The sequence below is a fragment of the Natrix helvetica genome (assembly GCF_964273705.1).
Source record: "Natrix helvetica genome assembly, chromosome: Z".
Classification (NCBI taxonomy): Eukaryota; Metazoa; Chordata; class Lepidosauria; order Squamata; family Natricidae; genus Natrix; species Natrix helvetica.
In genome coordinates, this window is record NC_138554.1 from 61,423,613 (window position 1) to 61,441,687 (window position 18,075).

The 18,075-nt window shown below is 35.4% G+C and overlaps 2 protein-coding genes across 3 annotated transcripts in view; one reads left to right on the forward strand and one right to left on the reverse strand.

The window, feature by feature from the left end:
- Positions 1-143: 143 nt before the first annotated feature.
- Positions 144-7,804, reverse strand: CCDC127 (coiled-coil domain containing 127). Of its 2 annotated transcripts, none has more exons than XM_081971258.1 (3): positions 7,692-7,804; positions 5,313-5,444; positions 144-2,880 (listed from the first exon to the last, which is right to left on the reverse strand). In XM_081971258.1, the coding sequence occupies exons 2-3, from the start codon at positions 5,434-5,436 to the stop codon at positions 2,204-2,206; spliced, it is 801 nt and encodes a 266-aa protein (XP_081827384.1). In that variant the 5' UTR covers positions 5,437-5,444; positions 7,692-7,804; the 3' UTR covers positions 144-2,203. The 2 variants fall into 2 exon arrangements, with proteins under 2 accessions (XP_081827384.1, XP_081827383.1); XM_081971257.1 differs by lacking the exon at positions 7,692-7,804 and adding an exon at positions 7,318-7,465 and having other exon boundaries at positions 146-2,880.
- Positions 7,522-18,075, forward strand: part of SDHA (succinate dehydrogenase complex flavoprotein subunit A) — a 41,465-nt gene continuing 30,911 nt past the window's right edge. Inside the window, exons 1-5 of the mRNA XM_081971256.1 lie at positions 7,522-7,867; positions 9,630-9,719; positions 10,403-10,564; positions 13,046-13,189; positions 14,732-14,896. Coding sequence (XP_081827382.1) covers positions 7,787-7,867; positions 9,630-9,719; positions 10,403-10,564; positions 13,046-13,189; positions 14,732-14,896 — 642 coding nt within the window. The 5' untranslated portion in view covers positions 7,522-7,786. The remainder of the gene's footprint in view (positions 7,868-9,629; positions 9,720-10,402; positions 10,565-13,045; positions 13,190-14,731; positions 14,897-18,075) is intronic.

Here is an 18,075-nt window from a genome sequence, read left to right on the forward strand (position 1 = left end):
TCATATAAAGTAGTAACATTGTATTTAAAAAAAATCAAATTAGTTCTTGTATACACTAGTGATGCAATGGAGTTTCAAATATCAACATTTTAATGAGGTAATGTTCTTTAATAGTGGGAAGGGGGGAAATAACTCAAAACCTGTAATAATATTCAAATTTTCCATGATTTCCTACCTATCTTGAATGAATGTACTTTGCATTAACATAATATCCTTGCCTATACTTGGATGTATGCTTTGAAGACAAGAGTAGCAATGGAGACATTTTAGTGTTTTTAGATTTTTTTCATGGCAAAGAAAAATTTGTTGATAGTCATATTTACCTGAAATTAAGCTATGATTATGTTCTTTAAATTCTTTAATATCTAATCCCCATATATATTGATCATCTGTGCCACTTGCTCGTGCTCCTTGTCAGATCTGCCTCAACTTGGATGTTGAGGAAAGAAAGACCCTTGACTCCAATTGATTGAAGTGATAAGATTCTTTTACTAAAGTCAAGAGGTTGTGATGAAAGTAAAGTTAGATCTGGTATTCCCGCGCAAAGGTTACACTTTCCCCCTTTCCCTGCTCACCCCCATTGACCAGTTCAACAGTGTCCAATATTATTCCTTTTTGAATTTTTGGGAACCACTTTGATGTTGGTGCTTCTTGATGCAGTTTCTCCTTCTGTTCCCAGGTCATCTGTCTTTGGCAGCTGGTTTATTCTGGTTTGCCACCTCTGATTCTTGTCAGCTTGCCCCCATTTGTCTTCCCCTTCCCATGCTCCAAATTCTTTTCCCCTACTTTCATTTTATGGCAGGATGCCAGCGAAACAAAAAGCTGAAGAAGGCGGATGTGACTTTTATAATGCTGGAAGGTACATGAATATTTCCATGGGGACTTTTATTTTTTCCCCTTCAATTTATCTATTACATAATTTAGTAAAATTACTAGTTTCTTATGTACCAGACAAGTTCATTTAATATGGTGAAGGTAAAAGAACTCTTAAGTTGAACTTGGTGAACGTATCAACAAATTTTAAGCAAGAAACTAAACAGTAAAAGTGACACACACACCCCTGAATTCTATTGAAAAGTTCATCACAAATAAAGGCAAATATACATGTGCCAGGATAATGTTGCAGGATCCAATCTCGGTTGGTCACTAGGACAGGAGGTTTACTTTTCCTAGCTTTCGGATTCGTGCTACAACCAATCCTCAGGGAACTTCTCTCTACCAGAATATGTGTTCATCAAAAATTCATCTATTCAGGCAGTAAATAACTTATTCTTTTTACTGGATGTATTGGCAAACATATTTAATAACTGCCAGACATAAATAGAATCCCATTCTTATTCTTTGCATTTAACTACTTTCTTTTGTAAAGATCAATCACATCACATATTTTAAACATTAATCTGATTGATTGGACATAGTTTTCATCATTGAGATGATGATCTTTACGTTTAAGTTGGCAATTTGTAGGGATAACCATGTGTCAGGATGATCAATATATAGGGATTGGATTGTATCTACTGTACAGATAGTCTCAACTTGGTTACTTTCCAATCATTGTTACAATTTTAAAAAAGGGGGGGCTTATAACCTGGATTCAAAGTTCCCATGGTAGGGCCCAATCTGTAGTCACATGACTGAGCTTGGCATCATGGCCATATTTATAGCCATTTGCAGTCACGTGACCACATTTTACAACAGTTTTGCCAAAAACTGGCACTCCTATTTTTGGCAAAATTGCACCCATAGAGAACCAGTAGTTCTTTTAATGACTTCAGGGATTTTCTTAACAACTGCTGCAAAATGGTCATAACATTTTACAACCATTACAATCAGTCTCCATTATAGTTCTATGTCAAGGACTCTGAGGAATGAAAAGCATGACAGCATAGAAAGGACTGTAGAAATGCAGAAATACTATTTTTAAATAAATCCTATTGAACATAGTAGCACTGCTAATACAAAAACCACACATATTTAGTTGCCATACATTAATATGGTAACATCCAATACAGATTTAGATTAATCAAAAGAAGACTGGTATTATTAGATGATGAATGTACTTATGACAGTAACTAAAGATACTGATATATACCTCACAAAGTTATATGGATATCACAAACCAGTATGAGGATTCTGTGGGTTAAATTTTAACGAATCTTGAGAGGACTACATTGATATAATACAAGCTAGGGATGGCCTAGCTTTAGCCAGTGTTTCCCAAAAATACTTTCTCTGCCTTCTTAAATTTTCTGACTTCGACAGATAACTCCCAATATCGAAGGTAGATCCACATGAGCTTTCCATTTTGATTTTTATTGGTATTTAATAAATTGCTGCAAGAGGTATCATATCTGAAAATATCTTTCAGCCCACTTTCCAGTTCCAGTTCTAAACCAATTGGATCAGTTGTTGCTTTGGTTAGCATTTTTTTCTCCACTGCCAACCGATGATATCTTGGCAGTACAAGGCTACAATACATATCCTGCCTTTCCATTAAAGCTTCTTCAAACTCTTTTAGTAAAATAGAGGCTTTTGTTTGCCACTGATCTTCCTTCTCCAAGCAGTTCTTATACAAAGCACCTGCAGCACCAGAATCCTGCAGAATCTGCTTCTCTTGTTCCACCTTTGTCCGCTCTTGTTCCAAAGTTCTTCTTTCTTCTACCAATTTGTAACTTTGAGAGATGAGTGCATTGCGATAACTTAGGGTTCTGTTCCGTTCTTTTTCCAATTCTAATTCCAAGTGGGCAACCATTCTGCGGTTTTCTATAATTATATCACGATATTTAGATTCAAGCTCTTTCTGTACAAAAGACAATTTTCTATAGACATCTCTTTTCTCTTTTTCTATTTCTTTCTTAGATTCTCTGGACCAAATCCAACCTGTAAGACATTAAAATAACCTAGAATGGTAAATACTAGGACTGGTTTCCAACCTAGTGTTGAGCCAAACTTAACACTATACTATATATACTATATAACTATATATACCTCTGGTGAAATATTATCAGTAGAACAAAGTGGAATCAGAGATCAATGAGCTTATCCTCGGAGCAGGGTAAATCTTACAACTAGATACTTAACTGCATTACTTAGAAATGGATGGGGGAAGAAAATGAGATTCTCTTAGAATAGTTCTCTGTATAAGATTGTTTTCTCTTTCCAACTGACTCTTTAAAAATTATGTCATAATATAGCATTTTTCTTCCTTTTTATAACACATTGTAACTTATTATTTTCAATTTTTAAAAAATGTTAAATGTTTACTCCGTCTTTTCATTTTCAACCATTAATTATATCGCAAGGGTTATTTTACTATAGTAATGTCACTCTATGCATTGACCTTCTATCTTTACATTAGAAGTAGTCCTCAACTTACAACCATTTGTTTAGTCACTGTTCAAAGCTACAACGGCATTGAAAAAAGTGACCTATGACTGTTTTTTATATTTATGACCATTGCAACAGTTGTATGATTACATGATCAAAATTTTAACAACTGCAGTGATTCAACTGCGGCAAGAAAGGTCGTAATATGGGGCAAAAGTCATTTAACAACTACCTTGCTTAGCAACAAAACAATTGGTGTCAATTATGGTTGTTAGTTGAGGACTACCTGTAATCTCTTACACCTCTCTTCATGGCTCTTCATTTAATGTTTGCATGTTTTATGCCAGCACAGATTATTTCCAAAAAGGAAATAGGCAGAAATAAAAGCACTAAGGGAAAGTTACATCTTATTTTTGTCAGGGGAAAGTATTATGGTCCCTGCCCTTAAAAGTATTTGGTACTGATACTGGCCAACCTGGGTCCACAAGGTTGCCATCTGAAAGTAGCAGATAGGAACAGAGCTGGTTGTCTCATCACATTAGTCCACTCGGAAAAGGGGAGGAGGTTCACAGGAATAATTCAGGTTCTTATGTTTTTGGTTGTAGTGGAGGAAGATGATGTCATGGAAAAGGGGATGATGCAGAATTGCAATACTTATCTTTGATTGGGAAGATGGGAGAAGAGAAAAGGTGGCAGTATAAGCAAAAATGTCATCCATTGCTCCTGCCAAAATCCTCCAAACTATCAAACATTTCATGTCCAACATCATCAGGCAATGGTCCTGGAAAAAACGGCCACACACTAAAGAAGGGTGCTCAAGAACCATCATGAAGATTTTTATTTCTCTTCTATATCTCATTTGCGAGCTGTGCAATAGATTAAGGGGAGCAGAAGTCTATATAAATCATACTATTATGAGAAGGGATAAACAAGAGATAATGTTTCATTAGCCTGAATACTGATGTCCTGTTCCAGGTAAACATGATGTTACAATCTTTTTCACGAGTGTCTGGAAATAGGAACAGGGTATAGTCCCAAAACTAATTCTTAATAGATATACCTCTCTTTAAGATCTTAAATTGGCCCCTAATTGGTGAATGCAAATTAGAATGACAAGAGTGAACAAGGGGCAGGAAGGATGTCGGAGGTTTCATTCAAATTGGGCTGGCAGTAGAATTTTACAAACATTATCAAAGTGGGTTCAATAAATAATCAGAAAAAAATATGGAAAAATTCTCTTATTGAGTTTTAGACTTAAGAATTATAAACTGTTTTAGGCTGAAGCTTGCATGGCCATGAATTAGAAGTAATCATATTTCCCCTACTGAATCCCTGTAACATTACATTAGCCAAATTCTAGGCAGTTGGCTTGTCGGGGAAGTTCCACCCTGAATTAATGAGGTGTGGACCGTTGGCTTTCCAAGCAGCATATTTCCGAATAAGCAGAAAATAAAACGCGGAGCATATTCTAATTAAAAACTTTAATATAAAATGAAATAAAATACAAATCTTGCTAACTCAATTAGCTACATTTTGGCAAGAGCTATTGTTGCCCACTTTCTCTTGGCAGGCGAACGGAAGATCAGAAGGAAAGTAAAGAATGTGTGGCGTATTATGTCTGACATGCACATTAATCATTGTCAGATAAGAAACAGTTCAGTCTACTGTATAACTCAGAATATAAGCACAAGTTGGCAGACCAGTTAACGCAGTGACATGGCTGACTGACAGAAAAAAGAAACTTTGTTTCCTGCAAAATCTGAGACTTGAGTATTTTCTTTGATAAAGGAAGAAATAAAAATGTAGGGAATCTTTATTTTTTTCATACTACAGTAATGATAGAACTCCTGGTTTCAGGAAGCCACGTAGTCTTTAAAATAAGCACAAAATATATGTAGGATGATTCAATGTTAACAATGGATAAGCAGAACACCATAAATTTAAAAGTAATTGAAAAATTCAAATTTTACTTAAAGGTCACTTACGGAAGGCAGCCAATCCCAGCATTGGAACCAACAAAGCATAATTCCATTTGCTTCCATGATCTTCATTATTTCTTGCATTAGGCTGAATGTTCCAGTTAGGAGGAGGGTTATTTAAATTATTCATAGGCAAACCTTAAAATCAGAGAAAACAACTCTTGAGACTCTTATCACCTAACTTTACACTCAGCTATTTAAACTTGTATACCTCTGATAGAATTCCCTAAAAAATTACTTATACCAATGACGTAGTGAGAGTACACGAAAAATGTAGGAGAAAAACATACTGCTGCCAAATCTGATTTCTCATATCTTTCATTATGCTTCCCCAAATAATGAAGGTTTAGCCAGATTATCAGCTAGTTCCTTTAGTACTTTGGAATACAATTAATACACTCTTATATTTAAAATCATTCATAAGAAGCATATGTTTCTTGACCATGTTTCTGATGGTCTCAATATTTAATTCTGTCATTTTATCTATTCTTCATACTTTCTGGTAGAACCAGGGCTGATTCAGGGCTAAAGTCAAGTAGGCCAGATTAGAGAAACCAAATTGTAGGAGTGCCTGTTCTTATAATCTATTCAGGGAAGAAGGAAATACATGAAGTGATACAAAGTGATATCCTCTCAGTATATTCAAATCCTGCTAGGAACAGTTTTAAGAGCAAGATACATTTAGCTGAAGAAAAAAAAAAAAAGGGGGGGGAGAGCTATATCTTCAAATATCACAAGTGCTATTATTAACAAAATGGAACAGAATTTTTCTCTGTTGCTATGGAGATCAGAATTATGTCCAATGAATGGATGGGAAATAAATTTTAGGTAAAGGTTCCCCTCGCACATATTTACTCGTCGTTCCTGACTCTAGGAGGCAGTGCTCATCTCCATTTCAAAGTTGAAGAACCAATGTTGTCTGAAGAAGGGTCCGTGGTCCTGTAGCTGGCATGACTAAACGCTGAAGGCGCATGGAACACTGTTACCTTCCCACCAAAGGTGGTTCCTATTTTTCTACTTCCATTTTTACATGCTTTCCAACTGCTAGGCTGGTAGAAACTGGGACAAGTAATGGGACCTCACTCAATTACACAACACTAGGGATTTGAAGTGCTGACCTGCCAACCTTTCTGATCGACAAGTTCAGCGTCTTAGCCACTAGGCCACCGCGATTTAATCAATTTTAGTCAAATATTAAACAAAAATTATGGTAAGGCCTATTTGGTGATATATTAAACTATCTCTGGAAGGATAATCTAGTTTTTTTGTATTTTAGCAGAAGTTGAATAATCATCTTTCAAAGACTCTGTATTAAATAGAGAGTTGGGTAACATTATCTCCAAAGGTTGTTTCTGTGATATACAGTAATTTTATAAGCAACAGAATTCCCTAATTCTGATATAAGCATTTTTATTTTCTACAGAAATTAATATAGTAATAGGCATGGTTAAAGAAAGAAAACTTATTTACTTTTGGGGGTTACTAGAATTTCTAGGAAATGCATTCATAAATAAAACCTCCCAATTTCATATTTATCATTTACAAACAACAACCTTATGTGTTTTCTCTAGAATCACTTGACTTGTACTTAATCATCATGGCCACATCAGGGCTGAAGAAAGTTTGTTAAGCCGATTTTCCCCATATAAAGTCCAACATTTAACTGACTATTCTTTAATAAAACGTTTTTTGTGGAAATCTATAGGAAAAACTCTTCCTCTAAGAGAAAAATATGAAATGTTCCTTGAAACAGATTTGTGTATGTGTGTGTAAACACACACACACACACAAATCTGTATCAAGGAACTTTTTAGCATCTGTAATTTTACCAAAAAATAGAATAGTTATTATACAGTTTTACCCTCTTAAGAAAAACAGGATTAATATGGACTACAAGATTGTCAGGGCCCAGTACTGTTAATTGCACTTGTCAACTACGTATATTGTTTCACAAGTCTCCTTTTTTATTAAACTAACAGCACTTTAAATATAAAAACATGCAAACCCATACCAAAAAATCTTCACGAACATTAAATAAAGGTGAAAAGAAAACCCTCGACCAGAAGTTCTGGCAAAACAATATTCCAAACCCTCCGTAGCAGGTACTGAGCCCCTTAACTTTCATTGCGCTTGCGCAACGTGCGCATCGTACTCTTTTAGCCTCCTCCCCACCCCGAGATAAAGCCCTTTCATCGCGAGAGTCAAAACCATAGACGATACATTAACAGTTTTCCTTTTTCAAAACGGATTGTCCTGGTGGTGTAGTGGAGTATTGAAATCTTCGGAGCTTTCCTAACCTTTGATTTTCATACCTTTTCAAGGAAACTTTAATGCTCTCATAACTTTTCATAGAAACAACGAATGCCTGAAATGATAAAAACCTACCTGGACAGATTTATTTTGGTTTTTTCCTCGCACTGGTGGTAACCAACCAGCGCTCTCCGTCGGACGCCTGCTCAATTAGGCCCCACTTTCCACGCATGCGCAGTTGCTTAATATCCTACCAGGTAGAAATGGCGTTGACTTTGGGGAGGCTGCGATATTTGCAGCTGTTCTGCAAGGTACGTCCTTGGTACAGGCCGGGTCGACTATAATAAAGTTATATTTACTTTGCGCTCGAGGGTGGGTATTTCAGCTTCAGTCGGAGAAAAAGTGGTTGTGCGACTTTATGGGCTTTGTATATTCAGGATAAGATACTGGAAGTTTCGGTTTCTCCCCCTCCCCCCCCCGATGTGGCATTCCGGGAATCGTGTTTCCCATATTTCTGTAGGGATATGATATATATTCTATATAAGACAGCTTGTAAATGCTTTAACAATTTGTTTTTATTTTTTCTGTCCGTATATTTTCTTGTTGAGAGACCCGCGTTGAACTTTGTTCTTAAAAATATACGTATCTTGGTTTTGAGATTAAAATATAACTTACACAGTAACAGCTTGCTAATATGGAGATGATATATCAATTAGCAGCCCTGATAAGTGACTTTTCTCTCAAAACATGATGAAGATTTGAGATGATACAATATATTTACATAAGAAAGAGGCCTTTTTGAAACCAAATACTGTAAATGCAAGAGCATTTAAAATGATAGAACCGACTTCTGCAAACCTAAAAGTATACATGACTACCACACAATCTTAGTAGCATAGCACTCCCACATAGGAATATTTTAATAGAATACCTACAGTAGTGGCTAAAATTGTGGAAACCATTTGGGAAAAAAGTGCACAGTATTTTTGAGGTTTGATTGCTAATAACACCACTTTTTTTGCAGTAGTACCATAAAGTTAAACATCAATGGAAAGATAATTTAATCAAGAATGTAATGCAATAACTTACATGAAGGATTTGCTATTAGAATAGCAGTTATAAATAAGAAAAAGGAAACACTTAGACCAAATTCCTGCAGTCTGCATCGAAAAGTCCTTGCACTCAACTTCACATTGCATTTCAACATTTCATCTTGTAAACACCCAGATGATTTTCTTCTGTCACTTAGGCACAGTATTTTAATTTTTCTATCATCATTTGCTGTTGTGCATCTTTTTCTGGCCTTTACTAGTGTGGTTTTGTAGTGGCTGAGTCTTCTTACACCTCTTCAAAAACTTAGAAATGCCACCTTCTAATTTCTTTATAACTGTAGCCTTGTTCACTTGATAATACTATTTTACATGGCCTTCTGGGTGACCAGTCAACTCTGCACCATTACTTTAATTTTATTACGTTTTACAAGCTCACTAAATGAAAGAACAAAAAAAACCAACCAACTTGATAGCAATTACAATATCAGATTAAAAGTCTAGATGGTATTTTGTCCACTTTTGTTGAAAAATGTTTGAAATTAATTCATAATTCTTCTTGTTTCTCATCATTTCCTTTTTTAAATATTTTGACAATTGCTGGAAAAATGTAACTACAGATATTAAATTTCTGCATACCATTTGGTTATGATGAGCTATGTCAAAAAAAAAATCATGAAATATAATTTGTTGCAATGTCCCAGGTCATTTGATTCCCATGTACAACCTTCCTACCTAGTTTCTGACAAGCAAAATCAATGGGGAAAGTCAGATTTATTCAAGTATTGTATTTCACTTAACAATTGCAGTGATTCACTTAGCAACTGTGGCAAAAAGTTTATAAAATAGTGTGCAACTCATTTAACAGCTTGTCTTGCTTAACACCTGAAAATTTTGGGATCAATTTGGTTGTGTTAAGGGCACTAAAATGTTTGCTTACAACAATACAAGTACTAAGTATTGTAAGCAACATTTTGGTGCCCTTACTAATTAGAAGATTTTAACTATTATTTTTATCTTTCAGCAAAGACCAGCAGCTTGTGATGTGTTTTCTCGTAATTTTCACTTCACGGAATATGGAAAGAAGAATGTGTCTGCCAAAGTATCTGATTCAGTAAGTTATTTTTGAATCACTTATATGGCTTCTTCATCCAATCCAGATATGCTGAAAAAGATAAGACATTCAGTCCACAGATTGATCTAAGTTGTAGTGTAGTTTATTTCTGAATGAGTTGTTTGGTTTAACAAACCATGATTTGTGGTTTAACAGTTGAATAGTTGTGGGTTACTCAATAAACCTTGGTTAATAAGACATGGCTTTGCATGCATACTGTACATTTAGCCAGTAAGTAACTATGGTTATGTGTTCGTAAATTTTAAAGCTGGATTTAAATGATCCCAACTTCAATTTTCCTTATTGAGGATTCTGGCATTCAATCTTGTTTGTATGGATCAGTCAAATTGCAGTTTATTTATTTATCTGATCTATCTTACCTGTTCAAATTAAATACTAAAGATATAGTGATAGTTTACAGGAATGAAAGAGCTTTTTGTTAACATGGGAAAGAATGGCAGCAAAGGATTAAGGACTTGAGTTTAATGATGCTTCTTAATTGATTAAATTACAGAGGAGAGGAATATTATTCATCAAAACCTAAAGAGAGATATTTGAATTGTTTTCAGCATAGTGCTTATTGATTGTGCTACTCTCCAAATGTAAATTGAAATAATAATTTAAATTGTATTGGGGTATTGCAAATATTTCATCTCAAGGTATTCTGCTTTTTTGTTGTTCAGATTTCAACACAGTATCCTGTAGTGGACCATGAATTTGATGCAGTTGTAGTGGGTGCAGGTGGTGCAGGTTTGAGAGCTGCCTTTGGCTTGTCTGAGGCTGGTTTTAATACAGCATGTGTTTCCAAATTATTTCCGACCAGATCTCATACTGTTGCTGCACAAGTAAGAGACCTCTTTTTCTCAATTGTTGCATGCTACCTAGATTTATGTTATATACATATGCCATTGTTTAGCAGAATTTGTTTGTCTCTTTATAACTTTGAATTTGCCTTAACAGTTCATCATAGTGCATTTTTTTAAAATTAAGTTGTCTCAATTCCACTAATTTAAAGAATGTGTTTAAAACCTGGAACCATTATTCCCTTGTCATTGAAATTTCAAGACTTCAAATCTGCACATTTGCAGCGTTAACACTGCTGCTGTGTCACAGTGCTTAGCTGTGGTCAAGTGATCATAATTTTCAATATTCCATGTCAGTTTTCTCCAAGCAAAGTCGATGGGGAAGCCAGTAGGAAGTTGGAAATGATTCCTGCTTCCATTATTTTCTGCTTACCTGTGGTCATTCTGATTCTCTGCTTAGGTAAGGAAATATCTCAGGAAGGTGACCAAATGCGTCATAGGTTTTCTAGTTAATAGTAATGCTTGAGGCCTATAGTATTCTGATTTTCATGAGTAGCATACAGTGAGGTGAGCATTATATATTTATTTTGCATTAAAATATTGATTCCTGGTAAAATTCTGAATTTAATTTTCACAAGAGAGATCATCTGGAGCTTTGGAATAAAGTATTGCTATATGCTAACAACACCCAACTTAAATCACTTGTGAATGGATCAAGGACTTCCTGATGGATTGTCCACAAACAGTAAGGGTTGGGTCCTTTACATCTTCCACGCTGAAGCTCAGCACAGGCTCCCCTCAGGGCTGTATACTCAGCCCATAACTGTACTCACTGTATACATATGACTGCATATCCTCTGATCCATCCAACATCATAATAAAGTTTGCAGACACAACAGGGCTGGGTCTCATAACTGGAGGGGATGAATCAGCATACAGGGAAGAAGTCCAGAAGGTATCTGCATGGTGCTCAAGAAACAACTTACATCTAAATACTAGTAAGACAAAGGAGATGGTGCTAGACTTCCAGAAGCACAGAGAGGAACCTGCCCACTGTATATCGAGGGGGGCTGTGTGGAGAGGATTTCCTCTTTTAAATTCTTGGGAGTGCTTATTAGTCAAGATCTCACCTGGAAAAACAACATGTCTCTGGTGATTGGAAAGGCCCAACAGAGACTTCATTTCCTTAGAGTCCTGCAAAAAAATCAGGTGGAACAATGGCTGATGATCTCTTTCTATCGGTTCACCATAGAAAGTGTCCTCACATATTGTATTACAGTATGGTGTGCTGGTTTAACAGCTGCAGACAGGAAGGCACTACAGAGAGTGATCAATTTGGCCCAAGAAACCATTGGTTGCTCTCTGACACCACTGGATGACATCACCAGATCTTGCTGCTTTTAGCAGAGTAAGAAAGATACTCAGAGATGATTCGCACCTTGGTCAGTGTCTCTTTGCACTTTTACCATCAGGCAGAAGACATCAAAGTATAGCCAGCTGAACAAACAAGTTTAAAGATAGTTTCTATCCTTGGGCTGTGAGACTAAAAAATACAACCACAATCACTCCATGCACACACTAGTTTTTTCTTTTTTTTTTTCTTTTTTCGTTTCTATCATAATTTTGCATCAGTGAGGTTAAAACCAATTTTGTTGTGTTTAAGTACAATGACTAAAGATTATACTTATAATTCTCCATATCATTGAACTGTAAACAAATTGATTTCCTTGATTGATCATACATTTAATAAATGAGCTGAATAAATAGAAATTATGCTACATTTATTTAATTATTATTTATAGACTACATATTGTCCTAATTATGTGACATTCAGTTCTCTTCTGGATGGGAATGCATTCTCCTTTAAATAACTATCCCATAATATAGAAATGGTCCTTGATTCACAGCTGCATCTGGATTCCCAGATGTGCTTTTCCAATTGCCAACTGTTAACAATTTCTGTATCAAACATGCTTGATAAAAATTGATTATACCTTGATTGCAGCATGACTTGTTTCTAGCAATGAGCTCTTTATATAGTTAACTTTGAAGAGTGTTTAAAAAATTCAATTGGGGTTAAATACAATTAGATCCAGAATTCTAGGAGCATTTTATTTCAGTGTTGAATACATACACTGATTACCAAATTGTTTTTTGCACAGAATGCAAAGTGATTATTCTTTTTAGATCCTGAAGTGTTAAGGACATGATTAACTGAAAGACTGCTGTTCTTGACATAAACTTGCCTTGACTTCAAAATCATCAAGAGAAAATTTCTTAAAGATCACTTATTGATCTTTAGAGAAAGGAATTGTATTCAATCAATCATTTTTTATTTTAGGTGCCAGGGTTATGTCATTTACTCATTTTTTTAAAAAAATAAGTTGTTATAATCAGAACAAGGCTAAACTACCACGCAGTTCTTATTTCTTGATCTATGAAAAAAATCTCATATTGATCTCTATTAAAGTTATGATTTATTAACATTTTAACAAGTTTCCTCTGCAATGGCTTAATTTATAGGGAGGAATCAATGCTGCTTTGGGGAACATGGAAGATGATAACTGGCGATGGCATTTCTATGATACTGTGAAAGGCTCTGACTGGCTAGGAGATCAGGATGCAATTCATTATATGACAGAGCAGGCCCCTGCTTCAGTTATTGAGGTACAGTTACTCAGATTCCTTGACTGTCTACAAACATTCACATTGATAACATAATTAGGGAAAACAGTTTCTTAGCTAAAATAACTTTTTTCTTCACTTATAGTATCAATGTGAAAAATAGGACACATAAACATGTATTAGTTGACTGCCTTTATTTGTCTTTTAATAAAATAACTGTAATACATGAAAAAAAACTAGAAAAACTGCTGATGACTATGTATTTCTTGATAATGCCAATATCATTGAAGATATCCTTTCTGAAACGGCAATCCCAAACAAAATGTTTATATTTTATATCATTTAAAACAGTGGTCCCCAACCTTTGCAGCTTGGCGGGCTGGCTGGGAGAGAGGGAAACCAGACCGTGGGAATGGTGGGCTGGTGTTCATGTCTGCATACGTGCAGCTCAACTCACGCGAGCGGGCTGCTCCGTACGGACATGCCATGCAACTTCACTGCAAATTCTCTCCCATCTCTCATGCAGCCAAGTTCTGAATAGGCCATAGCCAGGTGGTAGGCTGCAGCCTGGGGGTTGAGGACCCCTGATTTAAAACCGTTGTACATTCATTGAAAATTTTCAGTTTGGATCACAAAAAATCTTATATGATTTTTCTAGATTTAGATACCCTACTTAATTGTCTGTTTTAAGACATGATCCATTGCAATCTACCTAAGTTTACCTAATAGTCTTCATTTCCTCCTTAGCTGTTTTAATTTTTTTGGCTTTTTGTGTTCTGTGATCCAGCTGTATATATCATTGAAAAATGGGGAACTGTCATCCTTAGTAATCAGGCTATTTTTATGATTTTGATCTGACAACATCATTATGTACAAACTTACTTGTGAAAAAAATTTGATTCAAACTTGGCGTTTCACACCTATCCATAGTTTTCTTACCAGTGCCACATAAGTGATTTGCCATTGCTTTAGTTAAGCCTTGATTTTGTCATTTATTCTAAGTGGGTTGGCATGTGTGGTTCTCAATTTTTGAGAATTGAATTATCACAGTTGTTAAATATTATGTGGGCTAATACAAAACGCTTCAGGACGTATTTAGGTCCCTAAATAGTGTCCATAAATTGCTAAACTTAAATAAATTAAATTACTGTATTTAAAAATGGCCAAGAACGTATGTCATCACTAAATCTCATAACATTTCAGTACTTTTGCTTAAATTGAATGAACATTTCAAAATCTTATGAGATTTTAGCTGTTAAAAATAAATATACATGTTCATTTACATATTATAGCCTTCTTATAATACATTATTGTCATAGTTCATGAATAATCTAGGGACTTTAGTGATATAATAGCTAATTTTCAGTAATTTCTGTTAGAAACCCCAGTTACATAATAGTGCAGAATCTTGCACCATAACATACTAAATAGATTAAAATGTTGCTTAGCTTATGTTAACTCCTTTTATTTTACTTTATTTGTTTTTGGGAGCTGAGATATTTTCAGATGTATTATATGTTACTTTACTAATTCCCCTTGTCATTATATACAATTAAATTACTCATCTCATTTTGGATTCCTCAGCTAGAGAATTATGGTATGCCATTTAGCAGGACAGAAGATGGAAAGATCTATCAACGTGCTTTTGGAGGTCAGAGCCTTAAATTTGGGAAAGGAGGACAGGCTCACCGTTGCTGTTGTGTGGCTGATAGGACAGGTCACTCTCTGTTACACACACTGTATGGTCGGGTAAGTAGTTGTTTGTGGAGTGGGGAATAAAGATCCCTAAAGTCATGATTAACAGTTGCTTTTAAAATTGATGGTGGCATTGGCTTATGCCAATTGTGGTTATAACTGACTCCAGGTAGAATTTGGCTGATGTTCCTATATATTGTCAAAGTAAATACAGTCAAAATAATAGAAAGTTTGTATAAGTAATATTTCTCTATTATTCAGAATTCAAAATGACAGTTTTTTAAAAATAAACCTTTTCTTAAGATATAATTTTTTTGGCTTTATTTTTGATCTTATAAAATATAATGGAACTGAAAAGATGCCTTGTAATATGTCAGATCATTGGACTATGCATTCCGGTAGATTGTAGCTAGTGATCAGAGAAGAGAGCTTGGGATTGTTGTAGATACATAATACCTTAATACAGTGGGTTCTTTGAAAATAGCAATTTCCAAATTAGACATTAAGAAAGAAATTCACTATTGCCAGCAAATAATAGTTTTATGTGTGATTTCACATAACTATTTATGACAGTTGTATCATAAAAAAGCTATTATCTGCTTGAAAATGTAGAGGAAAAAGGCTATTGAGGTCAAATTAAAGTTGGAGGAAACTTAAAAAATCTAATGTGTTTTTAATTTAGAGAAGAGACAAGAGTACGTATTGGCAAAGACATGGAAACGACCAGACTTGTCTTTCACATCTCAAAATCTAGAACTTGGATTATCAACAAAGTTTAATGCAAAGAAAAAATCAATTATCATTTCACACAGGGTATAGTTAAACTACCTAATTCTCATCTAAACCATGAACAGGCTCTCAATTTGACTACATTTAATATTTATTAAAATGGCGTCAAGATGAATGAGTGTGTGTGTGTGCGCGTGTGTGTATGTGTAGATTCATCTTACCACTATTTTAATCTAACGCTCAAGTAGAATGCTCGATGCGATTTCAGACAAATGGATGTCCAATTTCTTCTTAAAAATCTCCAGTGAGGCAGCACCCGCAATTTCTGAAGGCAAGCTGTTCTGCTGATTAATTTTAATCACTATCAAGAGATTTCTCCTTACTTCTAGATTTGTTCCCTCCTTGATTAATTTTCATCCATTAATTCTTATCCTTTCAGATGCTTCGGAGAATAGATTGACCCTCTATTATTTCTTAAATATTGTACCATGTCACCCCTTGTCCTTCTTTTCATTAGACTAGATATACCGAGTTTCTGCAACCCTTCTTCATATGCTATATTGCCAAAAGTATTCGCTCACCTGCTTTTATTCGCATATGAACTGGTGCACAGTCATGTTGGAAGAGGAAGGGGCCAGCTCCAAACTGTTCCCACAAAATTGGGAGTATGGAATTGTCCAAAATGTCTTGGTATGCTGAAGCTTTCAGAGTTCCTTTCACTGGAATTAAAGGGCCAAGCCCAGCTCCTGGAAAACAAAACCACACCATAATCCCCCCTCCACCAAACTTTACACTTGGCACAATGCAGTCAGACACGTACCATTCTCCTGGCAACCGCCAAACCCAGACTCATCTATCATTGCCAGATGGAGAAGTGCGATTCGTCACTCCAGAAAACGCATCTCCACTGCTCTAGACTTCAGTGGTGCTGTGCTTACGCCATTGCATCTGACGCTTTGCATTGCACTTGGTGATATATGGCTTGGATGCAGCTGCTCGGCCATGGAAACCCATTCCATGAAGCTCTCTGCGCACTGTGCTTGAGCTATCTGAAGGCCACATGTTGTTTGGAGGTCTGTAGCGATTGACTCTGCAGAAAGTTGGCAACCTCTTTGCACTATGTGCCTCAGCATCCGTTGACCCCATGTCAGTTTACGTGGCCTACCACTTCGTGGCTGGGTTGCTGTAGTTTCCAAACACTTCCACATTCTTATAATACAGCTGACAGTTGACTGTGGAATATTTAGGAGCGAGGAAATGTCACGATCGGATTTGTTGTACAGGTGGCATCCTATCACAGTTCCACGCTGGAATTCACTGAACTCCTGAGATCAACCCATTCTTTCACAAATGTTTGTAAACACAGTCTGCATGCCTAGGTACTTGATTTTATACACCTGTGGCCATGGAAGTGATTGGAACACCTGATTCTGATTATTTGGATAGGTGAGCGAATGCTTTTGGCAATATAGTGTATGTTTGAGCCTCCAGTCCCCTAATCATCTTATTTGCATTTTTTCTAGAGTCAAATTTTTTTTTTTTAATATCCTGATGACCAAAACTGGATGCTTATTCCAAGTGTGGTCTTTACCAAGGCATTGGTCTTGATGTAATCTATTAATGTAGCCTAGGACTGCAATGGCTTTTTCAGCAGCTCAGCACACTGCTTTGGCTTACATATAAATGCTTGTAAACTAGAAGTCCTAGATCCCTCTCATAATTATTACTGTTGAGCTAGGTATCACCTATTCTATACCTGTGCGTTTGGTTCTGACTCTGAGTATATGGTATCAAATCCAACTAATGTTTTGTTCATATGTCACTGATCATTACTGGATAGTTCAACATTCACATAATTTTGGATTATTCTTAATATACTTTTTTTTAAAGAAAAAGATACTTTAAGTCAAAGGTTTTAATAGAAATAATTAAATGAAACAACTTCTCAGATACTTGTGATATTATCAAGGTTCTTAATGCATCCACTTTCTTTTATCCTACTTTTTAACCTAAAGGCATAAGCAAAGCATTGAATACTGTCATGTGAACATTTGGCAGTTATATATAAATTTACAGTTAGCAATACTAGCACATTCCCGACCAGAATTTCAATTGATAAAGATTTTTTTATAGCATTTATTTCTTCTGTTCACCGCTTTTTATTAAAACATAAGAAACAAAATGCAGCACTGGAAATAGATTTTGAAATTCTGCCAGAAAAAAAAATCAGGAATATAAAATGTTATATGAGAGTCATGTTAATTGTATTATATGATAAATTTTTCTAATCAAATTTGACACTTCGTTTTTTAAGCTACTGGAAAGCAGATTCTTACTGAATGTTAGTTAGAAAAAAAATCTTAACAATGTGTTCTTGGATGGTGGAATCATTTATCCAGGAAATTAATAGTCTCTGCTTTACTGCATATGCTTAAACAGGGGCTGGGCAGCCATCTTTCACAGATATTTTAATTTAGGTTATTTCATTGAAGCTATGATTTGAA

Excerpts from the sequence above, each read along its gene's own strand:
- CCDC127 (XM_081971258.1), bottom strand. The coding sequence starts at position 5,436 with ATGAATAATTTAAATAACCCTCCTCCTAACTGGAACATTCAGCCTAAT. Across the intron at positions 2,881-5,312 it reads GCTGGGATTGGCTGCCTTCC|GTTGGATTTGGTCCAGAGAA; the intron begins GTAAGTGACCTT and ends AATGTCTTACAG.